Genomic DNA, 24,191 nt, shown 5'->3' with positions numbered 1-24,191 from the left:
ATGGCTTACAATGTCAAAAACACTTACTATTTGACCCTTTATAGAAAAAGTTTGCTGACCTCTGCTCTAGAGGAATGTTTTTCAATAAATTTGTGCTACAATCTGGAGTAAGAAATATAATTTATGTTGTGAGGCAGGAAATGGACAAACACCACCCATACACACAGAGTGGATCAAAACATTCACGAAACAGTTCTCCACTTAATGTGTTGCCTTCTGATAGTCTATTCCATTCTTTTCTATTTTGTTCTATTCTATTCCATTCCATTCCATCCATATAAAACAAAGGCCAGCAGAGACTTACTAAATTCATTTCATGACCCAACGGAGGGTCACAACCACAGCCTGAGCAATACTGCTCTAGAGAACAGAACTAGAGCACAAAATGAAGCAAGACCATTGTGATTTCAGCCCAATATCAAGAATAGCTCAAAAAAGCCATTTTGTTATGGAAAACTTAACACATATACAAAAGTTGAGAGAATGGGGTAAGTAACTTTCAAAGGCCTATTACCATGTTTCAATAGTTATTGATTCATAGCCAATCTTGTTTCATCTCTACACCCCTCGTGCCTTTACTCTGGTTAATGTGAAGCAAATCCCAGACATATCATTTCATCTGTAAACATTTCAGTAAGCATCTTTAAAGTCAAAGAATGTTTATAAAAAATTAAGCATAAAATTTATTTCATCTAAAATATTAACAATAATTTCTTAACATCATCAAATATCCAGATAGTTTTTACATTTTTCCAATTATTGTACAAAGTTTTTTGGTAGTAGTTTGCTTGAATCAGGAACCAAATAAAGTTCATACGTTACAATTGGTTGACATGTTTCTTAAATGGCTTTAATGTATAAGATTCTCCCCTGCCTCCACTTGCAATTTATTTGTTGAAGAAATCAGTTGCTTGTCCTGTAAAATTTCACAGTCTAGACTTTGCTGATTGCAACCCTGCGGTGTCATTTGCCACGACCCTCTGTTCTCCGTATTTCCTATAAATTGGTAGTAGATCTAGAAGCCTGGTCAGATTCAGGTTTGATTTTTTTTGGCAAGACACTTCACAGGTGGTGTTATAAACCTCCATCAGGAGGCATGTTCTGGTTGGTGGTCTTGTCTCTCTTGTGATATTAGGGGCCATTGATGATTATTGTCTAGAACCATTAATAAGAACAGCTTTTAAAAACATTTTTTCTGTCTAACTGATAAGTAGACTGCTTTGAAAAGAAATGAGAAGAGTCAATTTATCAAATCTCTTTAGACTAATCTGTAATATTTACTGCATTTCAAATAATATCTCATTTTTTTAGGAGGATGTTATAAAAAAGTGTCTAGAGGAAAATTTGAGTAAGAATATCCAAGAAGATTTTGGAAAATGTTATTAAAACTTATTATAAAGTTGCAGTGAATAAACTATCACAGGAATAGGCTAGTAGATTAATGTTCATTCCATGTTATTTTTGTAATTCTGAAAAATGGCAACAATCTAAATGACCAACATTGGGGTAGAAGTTAAGTAAGTTACGGTATGTCAAAGAATGAATGAATATCTTGTAAACATTTCAAATGTTTTATGGAAATTTTAAATTATATTCTGAAGATAATATATTAAGGGAGAAAATCTGGTCACAAATTAGTAATTAAAGTATGATTCTAATTCTGTAAAATACGGATATATTGGACTGGGTGTATATGATTGGATGGATATATATGATTGGAAGACACTATTCCAAAAAGTAATATAAATCATATCTTGGATATTATCCTGTGTAATACCACTAAAAAATCAACATATACTTCATTTGTATTTTAATAGCAAGTAGAAAATAAAGGATATGTCAGTGTGGTGGGATTATGGGTAGTTTACATTTTATTCTTTATGCTTTTCTGTAGTTTCCAAATTTTATGCCATGAGTGTGTATTACTTCAATAATTAGAAAAAGAATATATTATAAAAAAGTAATGAACTCTTCATTACTGAGACATTAAGGAGGGGCTATAAATTTTAATTTTACTTTTTTTGTCAGAGCCCTATGGAAGGAAGTCCTACACTGGTTGGTAAGTTGGAATAAATAGATGGCTCAAAGATTCAACTTAAAAGTTTCTTTTTGATTTTTACAGCAGACAGAACACTGGTTGGAGTCAGAAGACCCGAGATCTGGAGCTAGACTTGTGCGTATCCTTACCCATCACTTAGGTTTGTGCAATCCATTTGAGCTTTTAAGCCCTTGTTTTGTTTGGATACAGAATGAGGGTGAATAATACCTATAACCTTTCTAACTCACCAGGATACTGCAAAGACAAATGAAACAATGGAACGTCTAGCAGGAAAACATCCTGTGTGTCATTGTTTTTAAGAACAGTTTTGGGATGTTTATTCCTCTACCGTACCCAGAGGCTTAGCAATGACGTCACAATGCCAGGGCTCTACATCCCAACCCTTCTCTGACTCTCAGATTTCCCTGGAGCAGGTCACCCTCTGACCTTTCAAGGTTGAGTTAAGTGCATTTTTCCTTTTATTTACCAATGCCTGTGGTACAGATCAGGCTCCCAGCATTATATTATATTCCCGTAGTCCCTACTAGGCAGGACCTATGTCTAATTCTGTGTTTGGTTTACCATAAAAAGCTGCTGGTCCCTAGTTGATGTTAAAGGAGCCCAGCTGAGTTGCTTCTTTGTTCCTGTGTGTTCTGACTGGATTTGAAATCATTTGATTAGAGTAGTTCCCCCTTATCCGTGGTTTTGCTTTTCCTGGTTCCAGTTACTTGGGTTCAATCACAGATATCATCTGCTCCTGATATCCAACCATTGCCACCATCATGGCTCGATGATCTTCCTTCTGACATTGTGAGAAGGACAATAGTAGCCTAACAGTATGTCACAAGGCCTACGTCATTCACCTCACTTCATCTCATCACATAGGCATTGTGTCATCTCAAGTCATCACAAGAAGGGGGAGTACAGTACAACAAGATATTTTGAGAGAGAGAAAGAGACCACATTCATATAACTTGTATTACAGTATATTGTTATAGTTGTTCTATTTTATTATTAGTTATTGTTGTTAATCTCTTACTGTGCCTAATTTATAAATTAAACTTTATCATAGGTATGTATGTATAAGAAAAAACATAGCATATATAGGGTTCACTATTTCAGGCATCTACTGGGGGTCTTGGAATGTATTCCCTATGGATAAGGGGGTGATACACTATAGGAGTTTGGGGTCTTCTCTGGAGCCCTCTGAACTCTCTTGGGAATTGTTAGACTACCTCAGCAGAGAGTAGTTAGAAGAAGGCTGAAAATGAGATAGAGCCATGAAGCTGGTGAAAATGGTACCTGTGGTTGTGCTGGAAGGAGATGGAGCCTGGGGTGGAAGACTTGGACCCTACTCTGGGCTCTGTTGCCACTAACATTCTGGTTGATTCTAGTTTCCCCAACCTGACCAAGGAGTCTGGTTAACAGGCATTTTGTCCAATTGATCAGTGGGGATGAAAATAGTCCAGCTAGTTGCTTATGAGGCAAAGAACGGGAATTTGGGGTGTTAGTGTCTAGCCTTGTCATAGGTAAGCAAAGGGGCATCCTTGAGTCTTTTCCAAGTCGTTTGGGGAAGGGTGGTTTTTTTGTAGTAAGCTGTTTTCCAGAACACAAAAGGGTGAGGATTTCTTCACCTTCACTCTTTTCCAGGAACACAGGCCTCAGGTAAAATTCAACATTGTCAATGGTAAAACTTCAGGATCCAAAGTCCTCCAGTTGGTGACAAGCTTACAGGATTTGGCTAGGTGAGTCAGAAGATCTTTCTAATGCCCCTCAGTGCACACTGGGCTGAGCACCCACTGGTGGAAATCCGGAGGGAGCTCTCCTGTGCTTGATGGATGAGGTCAGAGGCCTGGAAGGAGAAAGGCAAGGACCATGAGAACGAAATCGCCTGCAGCTGGCATCTGCTGACAGCTTCCTCTCATCAAGCTCTAGATGACCATACACTTTTTTAAAATGCAAGTGGAAGAGGAGACTGGGAGGGTTGTTTTGGTTTTACAGGCTCGTCTCTCTTCTCACTGACAGGAGAACTGAGAGAATCTGATTATCAGCCAACCAAACTCTTAGTTATCTGAGCCTCCCTCCTAGAGAAGGAAGTGTGTGTGTGTGTGTGTGTGTGTTGTCCTGGGGGAAGGCCTGGGTCAGCCATTGTGACAGGGGGGATTCTGGGGGCTTAGGGTAGCAGCTCTATGTTATCGCATTCAGTAGAATTATGTTTATGTATTTTCACAATAGGTACAGGCAAGTGGACTATGTCACTTAGGGTAGGTCCAGAACGTCTTACCTCCATCCACGCCCACCTTTATGTTATTTCTAATGATGTCCAAGTCAGCTTTTCAGGAGAATCAAGTGAAGACGTGAGAATAGGAAATGTCTGCCCAGGGAGCTCCCTTTCTTAAAAGTCCTTTGCCCAGAGAGAGGATTTATACCAGGGCTTACTTGTCCATCAGGTGAGCAAGGGAAGAATAAAAAATGATTAAAAACTTTTAAGGAAATTACTATAGTCATGCAAACACATGGGTAGGTGGACCCTGTTGTGTTCCTTTTGCCTGCCCTGAGAAGATGGGTTCCTGATGTTAGCAGACAGGAGAGGACACTGCCGATGGTCCTTGCAGGGTGTGGGGATCATGGTGCCTATTCCCTTAAATGGCAGACAGTCCTCCATGTAATGTTAGCTCAGGGACTAGGATTTCAGCTTCTGCTCACCTCACAGGAAACACTGCCAAGGACAGAGGAGTGTACTGGACCCACAGATGTCCCATCCCAGTTAATTCTCTGACTTGTCTCTTCTCTAAATACCAGTTGAGGATTCTTAAACCCTCTTTTTCTCTTTTCCCTTCTTGGGGTTTGTTGATCTAGAAGCTACCTCCATAATACTACTACTTGACACGTGCTTATTTGTATGCCATTTTACAGATGATAGTGTCAAGAGTCATATTATGCTGTCTAGAAAAAGTACTGGGCTCTGAATGAGGACAAGGGGAGGTTGAATCCCAGGCTAGCTCAGGAATCCCTGATAAAGTCTCTCTACCTTCATACATTCCAGCCTTAGATATGCTGTGTATTGCACAGTTGTCTTGCTTCATAATTCAGTGTCTGAAAACATTTGGAATGGGGTGCAGTGTGGACAGGAGACTGGATCTAGAAAGAGAAGACCCAGCCACAAGACCCAGCTCCACCACTAACCAGCTGGGTGACCTTGGGCAAGAACTAAAACTTCTCTGGGCAATAGGATTTTAGCTGGAACACAATCCCAAGCTACTCTTTTTGCTTCTGGCCCCACATTAGGCGTCACCACCTTGCAGTCAGAGAAAGCATGGGGCCAGTGGGGCACGTCTATTAATAGGGTCCCTGGCTGCTGTGGCTTCCCGACAGGGGAGCCCCCAGGGCCAGTTGGCGCCTGCCTCCCGCCTCCTGCTTTCCTTCAGAGAACTAGCTGAGCTGCCTTCCCTTGCCCCTCCACCGCTTTGCTCAACCCCTCACAGGAAGGGTGGGCAGTCTCGGTGCCCACCAGAAGGAGGTGCCCAGAGTAAGGGGCACAGGAGGAGGCATGCTGAGGAGGGGAATTGCCAAACCTTCCTCAGGGACAGCAGCGAGCAGGGCTTCTCAGGAAAGCACAGCATATTAGAGTAGTGATATTGGCTCTAAGAAGAGCAATTGAGAAGAAAACAAATCTAGGCTCCTCCTTCGTTCTCAATAAACCCTCCATCCTCCCCGGGGACAGAGGCAGCCCAGATGTCTCTGGAGGAGCAGGAAGGACGTGCCAAGCCTTTGGCCCCAGGTGAACCAAGTGGAGAAAGTAGATAAGAAAGTATCCTTCACTTCATGCCACGCTCCTTCCTCCCCACACCCCTCAGTAAAGTCTCCGGACAACCTCTGCACACCGTCTCTTCCAAGTGTCCCCGTCCACTCCAGACTGCCAGACAGGCGCGGACACCGCCGAGGTTGTCCCCTGTCCACCCAGGGTGGGCGCGGAGTCCTCCCTGAAGCCTCCGCCGCCTCCTCCTTCGCCAAGGAGGGGCTGTAACCCGCGGGGGCAGAGGCGGAGCAGAAGCCAGGGCGCTCCAGCGCGGAGAGGGACTAAGCATTTGGCAGGCAAGGGGTACGAGTCCCACAGGGAACCGGGCCGCTCACCTGGGCCCAGCCCGGCCCGCTGAGATGGGCTCCGTCTCCTCCGCGCTGGCGCGGTCCCGCAGCGCCGTGGTGCAGTCGGGCTCGTCGCCACCGCAGCCCGAGGCGCCACCGGCTGCTCCCGCTGCTCGCCGAGATCTATTTGCGCTCCCCAAGCCCCGGAGGCTCGGACCCGGGCGTGGAGAGCCGGCCGCCCCGCCCGCAGCCTGGGAGGCTCAGCCGGCAGCGCCGAGCCCGGAAGGGCGCGCGAAGTTGGCGAGTCCGGAGCTGTCCCCGGTGCTGAAGAGTGCGGAGAGTAGTATGTCCCAGCTCTCCTTGCCCCGAAGCCACAGCGCCGGGGGTAAGTCTGCTATCTCGCAGAGGGATCGCGAGGACCAGCTGCTTGGAGACCTTTGGGGGGCTTCTTACCTTAAGGGAGAGAAGTGAAAGCTCTGTCTCCCAATAGGATTTCGCTTTTCTTGTCCTCTCGCCTATAACTTCTTTTACAACTTGACTCATTTGTGGTTCAATAGGGGGTTATTTCAGAAGGACCATCTTTCACAGGGATTTAAACAGGAGCTGGCAAGGTAGTTTACACCCTAAGGATCCCTCTCCCCAGCTTTGTACTGGCGCCAGCATCATGGGGAGAATGCTTCCTTGTTGTCTTGGAAAGACAAGGATAAAGGAGGCGCTCCTTCCCGTCTCCTCCTAGGGAGATTGGGAAAAGGGCAGGAGAGTCCTGCTTGTCCAAGATTTAGTTCCATCTGTGAAGAAGGAAACCAATATTTGAACCAGTCTCTTCTGAAGGGACTTGGGGTGTGTGGTGGAGGGAAGACGTTTTTAGGGTGGGTAGCAAGGAAGAAGTGAAAAGAGCACTCAACATTTGGAGTCAGAGGTGGATCTGAGTCTCCATCTGCTGTTTTCATTGTGATCTTGGGCAACATACTCTCCTTGTGCCTCAATTTTATCATTTGTGATACAAGATGACAATATGTATCTCACTAGGTAGCTGGAAAATCTGACCTGACACGGTGCATGTAGAAGTACTTTGCAAACTGTAAAGTGCTATGCAAATATTCAGTATTATGCCTGAGCCAGATCTCCAAACCTCTTCAGCTGAAACTGAAGGGAATGGAGAAACTTTTCAATTTTTAGTTTGAGATGTGCAAAGGTTCCATTTCATCATGGGATGTTGTTTTTGGTAAGTGGGAGGAAAAGTTGGGACATGTAATTTAGAAAAAATCTCTCACACTAGAAAAGTTACTAATCCCATCAGCTGGCCTTTTAGTCTCATACAGAAATCCCCACTTCATATCGGGCAATGTTATGATGCTTACTCCTGTTGTCTGTTGACTTTTCAAGAAGGATTCAGCAGATTCAGTGGGCAATGTTGGTTCCCCTAAAGAGAAAAAGATGAGGTTAGTGCACAGGGGCAATTGGCTTCGACTTTGACTCACTGAAAGGTAAGGATTCATGTATCCTTATTCCCTTGAGAATTAATATTTAAAAAAATATTGTGAATGTATCTATTAGTTTTTATTGCTCTTATTTCATTCAAACAGCCTTTAAAAATTAAAAGATGATACATGCATATTGACTTGCAAAGGGGGATGTATCACTGTAAAATATATTAGTTTTTTTTCCATCCATTGGACATATCTTTGTAGTATTAATAGAAAGAGAACCAGATTTTGAGTCAGGATATCTGGGTGCTGCTAAGCTCTGTGTCCTTGGGCAGGACATCTATATTTTCTAAGCCTGTACTATCTGTTTCTTTAAAATGAGTGCAAATAGAGTTTCATCATCTTTATGCCATGAAGCTCAAAGGAAATTATAGAGATAAAAATGGTTTATACTATACAAATGTACGGCATTATTAAAGTATCTGGAGTCTTAATATTTTCTAATGTGTAGGATGCAAATTTAGTTATGTAATCTTATCATGGTCTATCATAGTTACATGGGATGAAACATAGACTTCCTTTGTGAAATTCTTCAATATCAATTTGTGTGTGTGTGTGTAAAACATCAGTTGAATTACAAATTTATGTATCCACAGAAGAATATTACCATATTTCTTTTCTCACACTTTTGATAGTGTGGACAGAAGATTCAGATATTGCAATTAATTCATAGATTTATAATTCCTGAAAACTAGTTTCTAGAAATTTGCATTGAATTATTTTCTGTTCTGGATTTGGTGAATGCACCTTCGAAATACTATTAACTTTTTGGTTGTACAAGAATTAATTTTTTTCCATTCCTCCCATTTTATTTCATGAAGATTAACTCCAATTAAAAATGACATTCTGAGTTTGAGATCACCTAGGATACTTACGCAAAGTTATTCAATTTCTATATTTTGCTTTTTAAAAAAGAACAGTATTTGAGCTTAAATCTTTGAGGTGTGGTGGGTTTAGATAGCTGAAATTGCAGATAAGGCTCAGTTTTACCATCAGCAAAAATGAGGTGAGTTGCCCCTACCTGTGAAGCTGAGTGGCCCTTTGCTGGACTAGATTGAATTTCTCCACATATTTGTTAGTACAGCACAGAACTTATGAATCTGTGAGCAAACTAAATCTTGTACTTTATAAGCCTAACTGAATATGTACATGCTATACACCAGATGCTATTTTATGAGATGGTGGGATGGATATTTTCATTATCATTTTACAAATGAAGATATTAAGGCACAGAGAAGTTAAGTAACTAGTCACACAGCTAGTAAATGATAGCCAGAATTTAAGCTCAGGTACTCTAGCTCTAGAACTGTATTATTATCCACCTCTCTATGTTACTTGTCTTAAGAGCTATGTATTTATTTCTCATTTGGTAGTTCCTTAGTTTAATATTTAGTAATGTACTTTGAAAGTTTCATCTTGTCCCAACTATGGTCAGGGGAACTAAGGGAAAGTGCGTTGGTCCTGGGAGGGAGGTGTCAGAGTATTAAGGAAGAAACAGCCATGTTGGATATTACTGTGGTAGTAATTAAAGCCAGAGAACTTTAGGGTGAAAGTAAGACTCAGGGTGCACAGTCAGGGCAGTAAGGTCAGCTGTCTCCCCTCATCTAAATTTAAATGCTTTGAGCCTAGGAGATTTACTTTACTAAGGAGGGTGATGGTTCCCTGTTCCTCTCTCATCATATTGTTATGAAGATTAAATGAGATATGGTGTCAAAACCCAGTGGGGACCTGGCAAATATTAAGCATGGGTAACTTGTATGTTTGTTTCTTTCCAGAGCTTTGGGGCCCCACTCACTGATAGACAGGAGGGAATAGCTTGATCCATTTTCAATAAAAGGGTATCTCAAAATAAACAAACAAAAAACTTACAAGGCTGCTGATTGTTCAGATGTTTTCACCTTAGAGTAAATTTCATACTATTTTGTTAATCCCTTCACCACTATTTGCCTCTAACTCTGTTCCCTCATATGTTAGGATCAGTGGTTTTCAAATTTTGGTGTTTATCACAATCACCTGGAGAGCTAATTCCAGAATCCCAGGCTTTTGGGTACGGAATAGGCCGGGGGTGGGGGGGGGTCTTAGTACTTTAACCAAATTTCCCAGGTGATTCTGTTACCCATGAAGTGTGTCTCACAGTCACCTGGAGCCTTGCTAAAACACAGAATCCTGGGCGCTGCCTCCAGAGTTTCTAACTAGTAAGTCTGGCAAGCAACCCCAGAATTTGCATTTCTAAGAAGTTCCCAGATGCTGCTGCTGCTGCTGGTCAAGAGATCACTCTTTGAAAACCCCTCGTCTATGCATAGAAACCACCCAGAAGGGACACTATTCTTAGATGTGTTGTGTTAGCCGTTACTGAGTTCTTGATTGGGATCTTGACAGGTGCTATTGAGGGGAGAGACTCTAGATTCAAGGCAGCTTTCATTTACCTGATCTCTCTGCTTCACCTGCCCAGTCCCTTAGCAACCACTCTCTTGTGGATTTCTAAAATGTCAGGATAATTATGATTCTTTACCAGTGATGCCTTTAATTTGAGATTAAATTTTCTGGAAATGTTTAGCTGAATTAAAAGGACTAGTTAGTGTGAAAATAAAACAAAACATCATTTTGAAGATCAGAGGATGGTTGGATGAAATGGTGATGCCACCAGTGTCTTAATCTTCAACACTCACAGCATCCTCTAATGTAGGTCCCTGTTCTGAGTTAATTTAAACAGATACATGCAGCCTTCTAAAAGCTTAGGTTAGTGACAGGCAATAAATGTGACGGGCAAGTGCTGGACCCCTGTGGATTTGGCATTACATCCAGAAACTGCCCCCGCTTCATACTGTCTTCCCCCTAGGGAGGCAAGCCAAGGTCCCAGTGTCCTATCAAGACTGAACAGTCTCTGAACCACTTTCCTTTCATTCTGTTTGCTGGCAGTTACTAGAGTCATTGCCTCCAGAGGCAGTCTCAACTTAGGGCAGAGGTGACAAACCTCTTTAGGCCTGAGCCACCAGGCCTAAAAAGCCCCTAGAGAGTCTCTTTATCATTTGTCTTCAGGACATTTTTCTGAGGTGGATAGGACAGATGGCCTTATTGTTCCTCTTTAGTAAAGAGAGGGAATTTAAATCAACTTTTTATTTATTATTGATGACTTGCAGTTAGTTAGACTTTCAGGTGGCCCATTATTGCTTTTTCCAGGAAGCATAGTGCCAGGAAAAGAGGCTCTGGAATCTTAATCCTTGGTCCGGTACTTCCTGGCTATGTGAACTTAACTTCTTGAGACCACTCCCTCATTGGAAATGAAAATGGAAATAGTTTGGACCTCATCTAAATAAGGTACTTTACACAAGGCAGTTAGCACATGCCTGGGACGTGATAATCATTTAGCAAATATTGGTTATCTTTACGAGATCAGAGATGGAGGTGTCTGTCTTGGAGTCCCACAACCAATGGACTGCAGAGTAGGAAAGAGGGCTTTGATTTCTAGAAATCAAAGTTCTCTTTCCACAATGTCATGATGATACTTCAGCGGAAATAAAACAATTAATGTCATGAGGAAGGTAGGCAAGAGGAGGGTGTATAGCTAGAGAAAGACTGAAAGCAGAGGGGAAGCGAGCAAGAAAACACAAATAGTTCGCTTGGTGTTAGGGGGCTGGGGCCTCACATCACTTGTTTCTGGGGTAAGGACGTAGATCTCATATACGTATGTCGTCTTTGGTGCTATATGGTCTGTAATTTACTCAAACTGTTCAACCTAGATAGTGATTGTGTGTGTGTGTGTGTGTGTGTGTGTGTATTAGTTTTAATCCGCCTTCTAGGAGTGGGTAGTGAACATTAATACCCTAATCGGAAATACTCACTAAGAGGTGTATTCCTACATTCTTCAACTATTCCTCCAACTGTTATGTCTAATTGCCTTAAAACATTTTAAAATCAACATAAAGGTAATTAGAAATAGTTTTTCATTGGTCAAAATGAGTAGTGCTTAGCAGCATCAAGCAGGGTGGGATGGTGACACATTTTGTAAGTGTGAACTTAATTTGTTACCAATTATTAACTCACAACTTATAGCACTCAACCACTTAATAATACTTTGAATTTGGTGTTAATGATCAGTTTCTCTAAATACTGCTAAATCTGTGTAAGATTCTCCATTGCCATGAAAATACTATTATTATTTGGACCAATAGTTACTATTAGAGAATTTTTGTTTGCAGTTTTATTACAGCTATGATATTTGTGTAAAAAAAAAAAAAGAGTAGTGCTTAAGGTATGTCAATTAGTTAGAAATCTTGTCAGGCACTTCTGCCCTTGCATGAATGGAGCGAGCATAAGAATCTGGTGAGTCCGGAATCTATACCCGCCTGAGTGGCATCTTATTCCTAGGTTTCTGATTTGATCCTATATTCCACCTCTTAGCAGAGGATTTGGAGCTTGGTCCTGCTTGGACTGCAGACAGGTCCTCCTGATATATGGCCCTACCTTTGTGCAAGGGGCTGGAAATGTAGTTTTCCATGTGTCTAGGAAGAGGAACAGAACCATAAATATTGTGAGCACTAGAGATGTTAGCACATTTAGAGTTGATTTTCCTTCTTTTACAGCTGAGGAAACAGGCTCACGAAGATCATGTGACTTGCCCAAGATCACAGAGCTAGTAGGTAGCAAGCCTGGGATTCAAACTTGAAATCGAGTTGGGGAGATGATAAATCTAAGTTAAACAAAGGTGAGCAGTGTAAGATGAACTCTAGTTAATACAGCTGCACAGTATGCACCACAGCGGTATTTCTCAAAGTACACGTGGAAGCCACCCGCCTCAGAATTCCTCTGAGTTTTTGTTAAAATGCACTCTTCTGGGCCCCCTTTTAGGTGTAACTGATTCAGAATCTCTCACAGTGAGGCCCAGAAATCTGCATTTTTTGCAAATAAGATGAATCTTATTCACTCTAACTTTGAAAATTGCCCCCCGCCCCCATGTTGTTCACTAAACATTCCGGAGGATACTAGAAAGTTGTTAATTTGAACAATATATGAAGTAAATTAGAAGTCCAAATTCAGTAACAGGCACTTTCCTCCAAAAAATTTGACCCCCCTCACTTTCTTCTCCCCAGTGTACAGATTTCAGGAGGATTCTATCACGTTGCCATTTTTCCTACCAGCACTACCAGAGGGCTGGGCCCCATTACTGATGTCAGATCTTCCTAACAGCCCTGCATAAAATTGAAGACATAATGGGAAAAAAGGAATTGGATCAGTACCTACGTATCTATTTATTTATCCTTCTTGGTATCGTGGTGGGTTTTGCCGGTAGTGCAAATGTTCCAGGAGTTGAGTGGACCTCCTCTTCATGCTGTTTTGAAGGTTGCATGGCAAGGCTGTTTGAAAAAAGGGTTTTCTTTACTTCTCAAGCCCTGTCTGGCTGTTGTTTAGGCAACAGTTGAATTAGTCCCCGGACTTTGATACTCTAACAACTGGGCACCACCAGGAGACAAGAAATGTTACTAATCTGAGGGCATCCACTCCAGAATAAAGCCTCTGTTCTGAAGGCAAAAATGATCAGTCTTGAAATACAGGTGCCGGTCTATCTTCCCATGTCTGAATCTTGTTATGTAATGATACTGTTTGGAAAGGCAGCAGTGTTTTTTGTTTTTGTTTTTTTTTAATGATTGGAAAATTGTGGATCAAAAATTAAACCGTTACATTGCATAGCAACAATAGTAACATTTATTGAGCATTTACTATGTGCTAAGGCACTGTTTTAAGAGTTCTTTATGTATCAGCATTACACTGTGGCATGTTTGTTATCTCCTTTTAATAGAGGAAGCACTGAGGCTTGGAGAAGTATCCCAGGTTACACTCTAGTGAGATCACACATCTAGTAAGTGCTGGTGGTAGGATCTGAACCCAAGTCCTAAGCACTGTGCTGAGCTTCCCTAGACATCAGCAGCTTGAGGCTGATGAAGACATTTGGCCAACTTGCTGTTGCCAAGGGAACAAATAGTTTGTGAGGAAGACAACAATGCTGTAAAAGTTTCCAGAAGTATATTTTATAGTTATCATTCATTGTTTTAATGTTGTGGTCTAAACATAACTGGTAAATAAGTTGATAGTTTAGCTATAGGTAATATTCAAAGTATTATGTTGAATCAGATTATTTCTGTTTAAAGTTGAAATAGGAATATATATTTATATAGCATGTAGATATAGATATCTATATATCTGTATATATATTTAGATTATAAGATAATATAATTACAATATCAAGAAAAACTTGAGATAAAGGAAAAAGGCTCCTAAAAATATCATCTCCTTAATGAAACAGCTATTTTGGCATTTGAGTATACTTTCCTATTTTTTTGTTTATGTGTGTAATATGATTTTTACCTACTTGGGATTATAGTATTAAAAAAATCAAATTTTGCTCTGGGAGTTAATATTATTTAGTAGTTACAAGGCCAGGTTCTGGAGTGAGACAGATGGAGTTAGAACCCTGGTTCTGCCCATTATTAACTGTGTAGTCTTGGGGAAGTTACTTAAACTCTGAAACTTAGATTCCTCATCTGTAAAAGAGGGATGCAAACAACTGGCTTATTGGGTTATTTTGTGGGCTTAAGGGTTTAAAGCAAAGCTCCCAGCATGGGGCTAAGCGCAGAGTCAATGCTCAATAGGCGTTAACTATTATTTTTGTTATCAGATATTGTTAAAGGAAAAATTATTCTGACACTTGTTAAAATGGGCATTTTTAATATAGCTTCCTTAAAACTAGGACTAAGCTGTTGTCATTGCTTAAAAAAAAAGGTGTCATTTTCTAAAGGAAATCAGTCAGAACTAGGACTCCCTCCTGCTTTGTACCAGCTTTGCTGGGTGCCTCTGAACTTTTCTTCTTGACGTGGTGCCTGTGACACAGAGCTGGGTATTCCAGCTGGGAGCCGCTCACCTCAGAAAGGCTTCAAGACGAACTGGGGCAGTAAAAGGCCCTGATGAGCCAGCTGAGGGCCAGGCTTTGCTCCTGGTGGTGTTTGCAGCTCATTAGAGGCCCAGAGCTTTGGTTCTTTGGAACTCTCAGGCCAGGTCAGTCTGCCCTGAGGGGGGACAGCAGCATTTTAAAACATTCTTGTCCTCCTGAGTCTAGGCAGAGTGTGTCGGTTGGCAGAGCAAGGCATGGGGTGGTGTTTAAGGCTAGTTCTGTCTGTGGTTGTTCTCTGGGCCCCTGTAGACTCATGCAGGCGAGCAGTTGCCCCTGGGTCTCTCCCTGGGTCACTCTCTCCACAGCTCTTCATGGCTGGCAATTCCTCCTCACTCATCCCCCGCTAGACCTGTTCTGATTTAGAGAAGTGCATTCTGAGTATATCATATTGTGACTTGACCCCAAAAAAGAGTTTTTCCAAAGAATATGTACAGACCACTGCCCCAAGCTTGAGCCTCACCCCATCTCTCACCTGGACCCGATGCTTCCTCAATCCCTGACAGTGTCCCTGAGCTCTGGCCTGTCTGTCATCCCATGCCCACCTTTCCTTACACTTTGAAGAGAGTATACACTGGGTGAGGGACAGGAATGGGGGTGGGGGACAAGGGACCAGGCCAGCTGATTAAACTGTGTTTATTGCTTAATAACAAGTTTTAAAAAAACAGTTGGCCACATCAAAACAGCCATGTCAAAATGGCTGTAAAAACGGCCATCAAAATGTCACACATGCTGTGACCTTCTAATGCACAATGTCATCAGTTTTTCAGTAGGGAGCAACCACTTGGCCAAATCCCTGTGAGGTTACATTTTGAGTTTCCTGGAGGAGCAGGGCAGGGATGTCTCGGCATCTCTCTCCCTTGCAGACCACACAGCGAGGTCAGGGAGGGTCCAGGGGCTCTTCTCACCCCTACCCTTTAAATATAAACCTGCAGGCCATTCCCAAGCACGATGGAGCCTCTGCATCCCAGAGGGTTCAGTGAAGACCTTCCGAAGTTAGGCTAAAGAAACTCAGTGCATCCCGCCAGCGCGGCCTCGGCCCCATGTGCTATCAGCGCCTGTCAGCGTGTTTATCCCTGTGCCACCGACGGACTCCAAGGTCCCAGTGGCAGGCATATCGGGTCGCATTACTTTTAAAGACTGCGGGGGGTGGGGGGTTGGGAGTTGGGGGAGGGCGGGGGGGCGGGGGGGGAGGGCGTCCGTCGCCCATCTAGGTCCTCTGCCCTGGGGTGGGGCGAGGATGGGCCGGGCGACTCAGCTCCCCTTCCCCGCCCGCCCCTCCCCCCCACACCTTTCGCACTTCTCGGGTCCCTTCCCTAAGAACGGTCCCTGCCCAACTCAGGGCAATACTGTTCTGCAGAGATTTTCACCCACCACGTGGCCTTGGGGATGACTAGCCTATAAATCAGCCAGCAGAGTTTTTGCTTTTTCCGCTCTGTCACTCTTGCCATAGCCATATTAATTGTGGGCTCCCCAGGGAGAAGGAAAGGAGACGGGAGCTGTGTTCCCAGCCGCTCTCCAGCCTCCAGCCTTTGCTTGGTTATCATCAGTCCTGGGATTCGGCTCCACTGGGTCAGGAAAGGGGGGAAGGGTAAGAGTGTTGGGTAAGGAGGGGCCTCAGACCTCTCACTGCACTCCCACACCGCCTCTCAAGCTGTCTTGTAATGAAATGACCCAAATTCAAGGCAAGTTGTCTTTTTCTTCTTTAAGAAGATTCCTCAAAAAAAAAAAATTTTTTTTAAAATGGCCTACTTGAACATACAAACTTTGAAGGGACTAGAAAAGAGATCACATGTGTACTTTTAATATTTATTTTGTTAGTTTGGTTATACCTATTTAAAAATCTAAAGTTGCAGAAAATACATTAATTTAGAAGATTACTTTTTCCCTTTTACATTTCGTAAAAAAATTTTATTTAATCTTTTTACATGCATTTTTATCACTAGTATCATCACCTTCACTAAGGTCATTTTGGGGTCATCTGACACTTTTCCAGAGCACATCCTTTTCACTTGTGTCTCAGTTGTTTGTATCACAGCACTTTTGGGATCTGTAATAGTGCTTGCACTGGAAATTTACAAGGCAAGCATTGACTGAGGTTTGGGTTTCAGCCATTCAGATTTATCTCTCCTCCCCTTTTTGTGAAGTCTGAGTTCTCATCTGCTGGAAAGGAGAGACTTGATGAGAACTCACATGTAAGTCAGTACCTCTTCCTGAGGGCTAATTTTGTGCACAAACACACACACACACACACAAAATCCTTGCTCAATATTTGGGCATACACAGCGTTAATGAATCTTTATAACTGCAAGAGACCAAGGAGATCATTTGGTGGTTGATAACAACTCCTTTCAGTATTTCAGTATGCCTTGAAAGTGGTTCTGTTATTTTTATAAAAATAATGAAAGCTTGTGGCAAAAATGTCAATGTAGAATAGTACAAAGAATAAAGCACTAACAAACTACCAGCCAGAGACAACCACTGTTAACATTTTGGTCAACACCCTTCCGCATATATCTTTAGGCATACATGCACACATACATTTTATATAAATGGGATCATATTGTACATGCTATTTTATAATGTCATGCTTTCCATTCAATAATATTTTGTGAGCATTTTTTTTTTTGAGGAAGATTAGCCCTGAGCTAACTGCTGCCAATCCTCCTCTTTTTGCTGAGGAAGACTGGCCCTGAGCTAACATCTGTGCCCATCTTCCTCTATTTTATATGTGGGACGCCTACCACGGCATGGTGTGCCAAGCAATGATGCCATGTCCACACCGGAGATCTGAGCTGGTGAACCCCGGGCTGCTGAGGTGGAATGTGAGAACTTATCCACTGTGCCACTGGACTGGCCGCAGTGAGCATTTTTCTATCAATATGGTTATACACGATTATTTTCGATGGGTGATCTTCTGTGTATATAGTATGATTTACCTCTTACTCTCCAACTGATGGATTTTGGGCTGTTTCCAGTTTTCTTTATTATAAGCAATTCCGTAGTAAACATCTCTAGGTTCTGAGTCCTAGTTATAGAGATAAAGGCCTTCTCTAATCTTATCCAAGCTTATAAAGGAGTTCTCCCATGTTTTCTCCTAGTATTTTTCTTTTTTTTTTTTTCCTCTGTTTTTTTTTTTTTATTAATGTTATGATAGATTACAAGCTTGTGAGATTTCAGTTGTACATTTTTGTTAGTCATGTTGTGGGTACACCACTTCCCCCTTCGTACCCTCCCCCCACCCCCCCTTTTCCCTGGTAACCACCGATCAGATCTCCTTCTCAATATACTAATTTCCACCTATGAGTGGAGTCATATAGAGATCGTCTTTCTCTGACTGACTTATTTCGCTTAACATAATGCCCTCGAGGTCCATCCACGTTGTTGTGAATGGGCCAATTTCGTCTGTTTTTATGGCTGAGTAGTATTCCATTGTGTATATATACCACATCTTCTTTATCCAGTCATCAGTTTCTGGGCATGTAGGCTGGTTCCACGTCTTGGCTATTGTAAATAATGCTGCGATGAACATAGGGGTGCAACGGACTCTTGAGATATCTGTTATCAGGTTCTTAGGATAGATACCCAGTAATGGGATGGCTGGGTCATAGGGTATTTCTATTTTTAACTTTTTGAGAAATCTCCATACTGTTTTCCATAGTGGCTGTACCAGTTTGCATTCCCACCAACAGTGTATGAGGGTTCCTCTTTCTCCACAACCTCTCCAACATTTGTCGTTCTTGGTTTTGGATGTTTTTGCCAATCTAACGGGGGTAAGGTGATATCTTAGTGTAGTTTTGATTTGCATTTCCCTGATGATTAGCGATGATGAACATCTTTTCATGTGTCTATTGGCCATATTCATATCTTCTTTTGAGAAATGTCTGTTCATGTCCTCTGCCCATTTTTTGATCGGGTTGTTTGTTTTTTTGTTGTTAAGCAGTGTGAGTTCTTTGTATATTATGGAGATTAACCCTTTGTCGGATAAGTGGCTTGTAAATATTTTTTCCCAATTAGTGAGCTGTTTTTTTGTTTCAATTCTGTTTTCCCTTGCCTTGAAGAAGCTCTTTAGTCTGATGAAGTCCCATTTGTTTATTCTTTCTATTGTTTCCCTCAACTGCGGAGTTACAGTGTCCGAAAAGATTCTTTTGAAACTGATGTCAAAGAGTGTACTGCCTATATTCTCTTCCAAAAGACTTATTGTCTCAGGCCTAATCTTTAGGTCTTTGATCCATTTTGAGTTTATTTTGGTGTGTGGTGAAAAAGACTGGTCAATTTTCAATCTTTTGCATGTGGCTGTCCAGTTTTCCCAGCACCATTTGTTGAAGAGACTTTCTTTTCTCCATTGTAGGCCCTCTGCTCCTTTGTCGAAGATTAGCTGTCCATAGATGTGTGGTTTTATCTCTGGGCTTTCAGTTCTGTTCCATTGATCTGTGGACCTGTTTTTGTACCAGTACCATGCTGTTTTGATCACTGTAGCTTTGTAGTATGTTTTGAAATCAGGGATTGTGATTCCGCCGGCTTTGTTTTTCTTGCTCAGGATTGCTTTAGCAATTCACGGTCTTTTGTTCCCCCATATGAATTTTAGGATTGTTTGTTCAATTTCTGTGAAGAATGTTCTTGGGATTCTGATTGGGATAGCATTGAATCTGTATATTGCTTTAGGTAGTATGGACATTTTAACTATGTTTATTCTTCCAATCCATGTACAAGGAATGTTTTTCCATCTCTTTATGTCATCGCCTATTTCTTTCAAGAAAGTCTTGTAGTTTTCATTGTATAGATCCTTCACTTCCTTGGTTAAGTTTATCCCAAGGTATTTTATTCTTTTCGTTGCGATTGTGAATGGGATAGAGTGCTTGAGTTCTTTTTATGTTAGTTTATTGTTAGTGTATAGAAATGCTACTGATTTATGCACATTAATTTTATACCCTGCTACTTTGCTGTAGTTGTTGATTATTTCTAATAGTTTTTCTGTGGATTCTTTGGGGTTTTCTATGTATAAGATCATGTCGTCTGCAAACAACGAGAGTTTTACTTCTTCGTTACCTATTTGGATTCCTTTTATTTCTTTTTCCTGCCGAATTGCTCTGGCCAGCACCTCCAGTACTATGTTGAATAGGAGTGGTGAAAGTGGGCACCCTTGTCTTGTTCCTGTCCTCAGAGGGATGGCTTTCAGTTTTTGTCCATTGAGTATGATGTTGGCTGTGGGTCTATCATATATGGCCTTTATTATGTTGAGGTACTTTCCTTCTATACCCATTTTACTGAGGGTTTTTATCATAAATGGGTGTTGGATCTTGTCGAATGCTTTCTCTGCATCTATTGAGATGATCATGTGGTTTTTGTTTTTCATTTTGTTGATGTAGTGTATCACGTTGATTGACTTGCGGATGTTGAACCATCCCTGTGTCCCTGGTATAAATCCCACTTGATCATGGTGTATAATCTTTTCGATGTATTGCTGTAATCGGTTTGCCAAAATTTTGTTGAGGATTTTTGCATCTATGTTCATCAGTGATATCGGCCTGTAGTTCTCCTTCTTTGTGTTGTCCTTGTCAGGTTTGGGGATCAGAGTGATGTTGGCTTCATAGAATGTGTTAGGGAGTTCTCCATCTTTCTCAATTTTCTGGAACAGTTTGAGGAGAATAGGTATTAAGTCTTCTTTGAATGTTTGGTAGAATTCTCCAGAGAAGCCGTCTGGTCCTGGACTCTTGTTTTTGGGGAGGTTTTTGATTACCGTTTCTATTTCCTTATTTGTGATTGGTCTATTCAGATTCTCCATTTCTTCCTGATTCAGTTTGGGGAGATTGTAGGAGTCTAGGAATCTGTCCAATTCTTCCAGGTTGTTCAATTTGTTGGCATATAGTTTTTCATAGTATTCTCTTATGATCTCTTGTATTTCATTGGTATCTGTTGTGATTTCTCCTCTGTCATTCCTGATTTTATTAATTTGCGATTTCTCTCTTCTTTTCTTGGTGAGTCTGGCTAGGGGTTTGTCAATTTTGTTAATTCTTTCGAAGAACCAACTCTTTGTTTCATTGATCCTTTCTATTGTCTTTTTTGTTTCAATATCGTTTATTTCTGCTCTTATTTTTATTATTTCCCTCCTTCTACTGACTCTGGGCTTTGTTTGTTCTTCTTTTTCTAGTTCTGTTAGGTGTCGTTTGAGGTTGCTTACGTGAGCTTTTTCTTGTTTAGTGAGGTGAGCCTGTATTGCGATGAATTTCCCTCTTAGGACTGCTTTTGCTGCATCCCAAATGATTTGGTATGTCGTGTTCTCATTTTCATTTGTCTCCAGATAATATTTGATTTCTTCTTTAATTTCTTCAATGATCCATTGTTTGTTGAGAAGCGTGTTGTTTAGTCTCCACATTTTTGCACCTTTCTCTGCTTTTTTCTTGTAGTTGATTTCTAGTTTAATAGCGTTATGATCAGAAAAGATGCTTGATATTATTTCAACTCTCTTGTATTTATTGATGTTTGCTTTGGTTCCCAAAATATGGTCAATCCTTGAGAATGTTCCATGTGCACTTGAGAAGAATGTGTAACCTGCTGTTTTTGGATGAAGTGTTCTATATATATCTATTAAGTCCATCTGGTCTAATTTTTCACTTAATTCTATTATTTCCTTGTTGATTTTCTGTCTGGATGTTCTATCCATTGGTGTTAATGGTGTGTTGAGGTCCCCTACTATTATTGTATTGTTGTTGATGTCTTCTTTTAGTTCTATTAAGAGTTGCTTTACAAATTTTGGTGCTCCTGTGTTGGGTGCGTATATATTTATAAGTGTTATGTCTTCTTGGTGGAGAGTCCCTTTTATCATTATATACTGTCCCTCTTTATCTTTCTTTATCTGTTTTGTTTTGAAATCTACCTTGTCTGATATTAGTATAGCGACACCTGCCTTCTTTTGTTCATTATTAGCTTGGAGTATTGTTCTCCATCCCTTCACTCTGAGTCTGTGTTTGTCTTTGGGGCTGAGGTGTGTTTCCTGGAGGCAGCATATTGTTGGATCTTGTTCTTTGATCCACCCTGCCACTCTGTGTCTTTTGATTGGGGAGTTCAATCCATTTACATTTAGAGTGATTATTGAGACGTGGGGGCCTACCACTACCATTTTGTGTCTTGTTTTCCGGTTTTCTTCAGTTTCCTTTGTTTCTCGTCCCATGGTTTAATCTGTTCTGATGTAGAGCTGCTACTCTCTGTTGTTGTCCTTCTACTTATCTCCTCTGCTCTTGGTTTTGTAGCCCCTTTCCTTTTTTGGATTTTTCAGGAATGAGGGTTTTCCTGAGGATTTCCTGAAGAGGAGGTTTTGTGGCAATGAACTCCCTTAATTTTTGTTTATCTGGGAAAGTTTTTATTTCTCCATCGTATTTGAAGGATATTTTCGCTGGGTAGAGAATTCTCGGCTGTAGATTTTTGTCCTTCAGATTTTTGAATATATCATTCCACTCTCTTCTAGCCTGTAAGGTTTCTGCTGAGAAATCTGCTGATAGCCTGATGGGGGTTCCTTTGTAGGTTAGTTTCTTTTGCCTGACTGTCCTTAATATTTTCTCCTTGTTGTTGACTTTTGCTAGCTTCACTACTATATGCCGTGGAGTTGGTCTTCTTGCATTGATAAATTTTGGAGATCTATTGGCTTCTGTCACCTGAAGATCCATCTCCCTCACCAGATTTGGGAAGTTCTCAGCCATTATTTCTTTGAATAGGTTTTCTGCCCCTTTCTCCTTCTCTTCTCCCTCTGGTATACCTATAATCCTTACGTTGCATCTCCTAATTGTGTCTGATAATTCTCGGAGAGTTTCTTCATTTCTTTTAAGTCTTGCTTCTCTCTCCTCCTCTGCCTGCAACAATTCTATATTGCCATCTTCCAAATTGCTAATTCTTTCCTCCATATTATCGGCCCTACTGTTCAGAGCATCTAGATTTTTCTTAATCTCCTCTATTGTGTTCTTCATTTCCAATATTTCTGTTTGGTTCTTCTTTATCGTATCAAACGCTTTTGTGACATAGCTCCTGACCTCGTTGAGTTGTCGGTCAGAATTCTCTCTTAACTCATTGAGAATCCTAATGATGGCTGTTTTGAAGTCATCATCATTTAGGTTATATATCTCATTTTCTTTGGGATTGTTTTCTGTGTATTTGTTACTTTCTTTCTGTTCTGGAGATTTAATGTATTTTTTCATATTGCTTGATGATGTTGATTTGTGCCTCTGCATGGAGATAGAGTTTAGTTGCTCCTTTCACTTGTTTCAGCTGCTGCGGTGGGGGGAGCAGCTGTTTATACTTCACCAACCAGGAACCCTGTCCGTAGTTGCTAACTGGGCCTGGGCCCCTCTTCGTAGCCACAGTGGCCCTTTGGATTCCCTCCTCTGCCGTGGGGGCCGTCACAGGGGGGCTTCAGGCTGCAGGTGCCTACTGTTGTTGCCCACCTAGATGCGCTCTCTCCTTGGGGTCTGCAACGGTGTTATGGGCTTTTCCAGCGGCCAGGGGTGGGATCACTTATATTTGTCGCTCCATTGCTGTCGGCACCCACCAAATCTCACTTGTCCTCTATGGGTCGCAGGAGAGCTATTGGCATCTTCTACAGTCTGTGGTTAGTACACCTAGCTATGCTGCTTTTGCCCTGGGGTCTTCCAGCCTTGTGGCTGGCGGCTGGGTGCCTTCTACTGGTGCTGTGCAGAGGCTTTCCCTAAGGCTGCTGTGAGCCTGTAGGGTTTCCCCCTAGGCTACTAAGCTGGGTCTCTGGAACTCTCTCCAGCCCCAGTCCTCTCCGAGATCTCCAGCAATCCCTAGCCTCACGGGGTGGGCAACGGCAGCTGGGGGTCGCCCCGCCCTCTGGGATTCTCTCCGGGCCTCTCCCGGAGCCGTGAATGCTCAGCGTGGCCCCTCTGCTAACGGCACACAGAGAGTTTTGTCTGCTGCCCGGGCGGAGCTCCGGCGCTTCCCCTCCGGGTCGCCGAACCGGCCTTTGAAAGTTCCCCCGCCCCGGTCCTCTCCAAGATCTCTGGCAATCCCTAGCCCCACCGGGCGGGCAACGGCAGCTGGGGGTCGCCCCGCCCTCTGGGTTTCTGTCCGGGCCTCTCCCGGAGCCGTGAATGCTCTGCGTGGCCCCTCTGCTAACGGCAGACAGAGAGTTTTGTCTGCTGCCCAGGCGGAGCTCCGGCGCTTCCCCTCCGGGTCGCCGAACCGGCCTTTGAAAGTTCCCCCAGCCCCGGTCCTCTCCGAGATCTCCGGCAATCCCTAGTCCCACAGGGCGGGCAACGGCAGCTGGGAGACCTCCGTGCCCTCCGTGTCTCTCTCTGGGACCCTCCGGGTGCCCCAAGCACCAGGCTGGGTCTCCCCGCCAATGGCGGGGAGAGACTCTCCCTGCGGGCTCAGGTGTGCAACTCCAAAGTTTCCCTCTGCGTTTAGGAGTAATTGCGGGGGGTTTAGGTAGGGTTCTGGTCACCTGTTTCCACCGTCGCTCCTCTGTTGTGTTCTCGCTCCTGCCCTAGATGTGTGTGGATCCTCTGGGGGCGTCCGTTGGAAGAAAGCCGCTTGCGGGTACTAGGCTGCCCGTCGGGGTCGGAGAGTTTTCACCTATTTCCACATCCTCCCGGAGGAAAGTCCATCCACCTTCCGATGTATAGTC

General features: G+C 42.4%; 1 protein-coding gene across 2 annotated transcripts in view; it reads left to right on the top strand.

Annotated features, from left to right (window-relative positions):
• The first annotated feature begins 6,181 nt into the window (after nt 1-6,181).
• The window catches only part of PDE1C (phosphodiesterase 1C), a 597,159-nt gene continuing 579,149 nt past the window's right edge, over nt 6,182-24,191 (top strand). For both annotated transcript variants that reach the window (XM_070616191.1, XM_070616192.1), the window contains exon 1: nt 6,182-6,509. In XM_070616191.1, coding sequence (XP_070472292.1) covers nt 6,197-6,509 — 313 coding nt within the window. In that variant the 5' untranslated portion in view covers nt 6,182-6,196. The remainder of the gene's footprint in view (nt 6,510-24,191) is intronic.

The sequence above is a fragment of the Equus przewalskii genome, chromosome 4, assembly GCF_037783145.1.
Source record: "Equus przewalskii isolate Varuska chromosome 4, EquPr2, whole genome shotgun sequence".
NCBI lineage: Eukaryota > Metazoa > Chordata > Mammalia > Perissodactyla > Equidae > Equus > Equus przewalskii.
The sequence above is the reverse complement of the archived record's forward strand: the minus strand, read 5'-3'. Positions and strand labels throughout refer to the sequence as shown.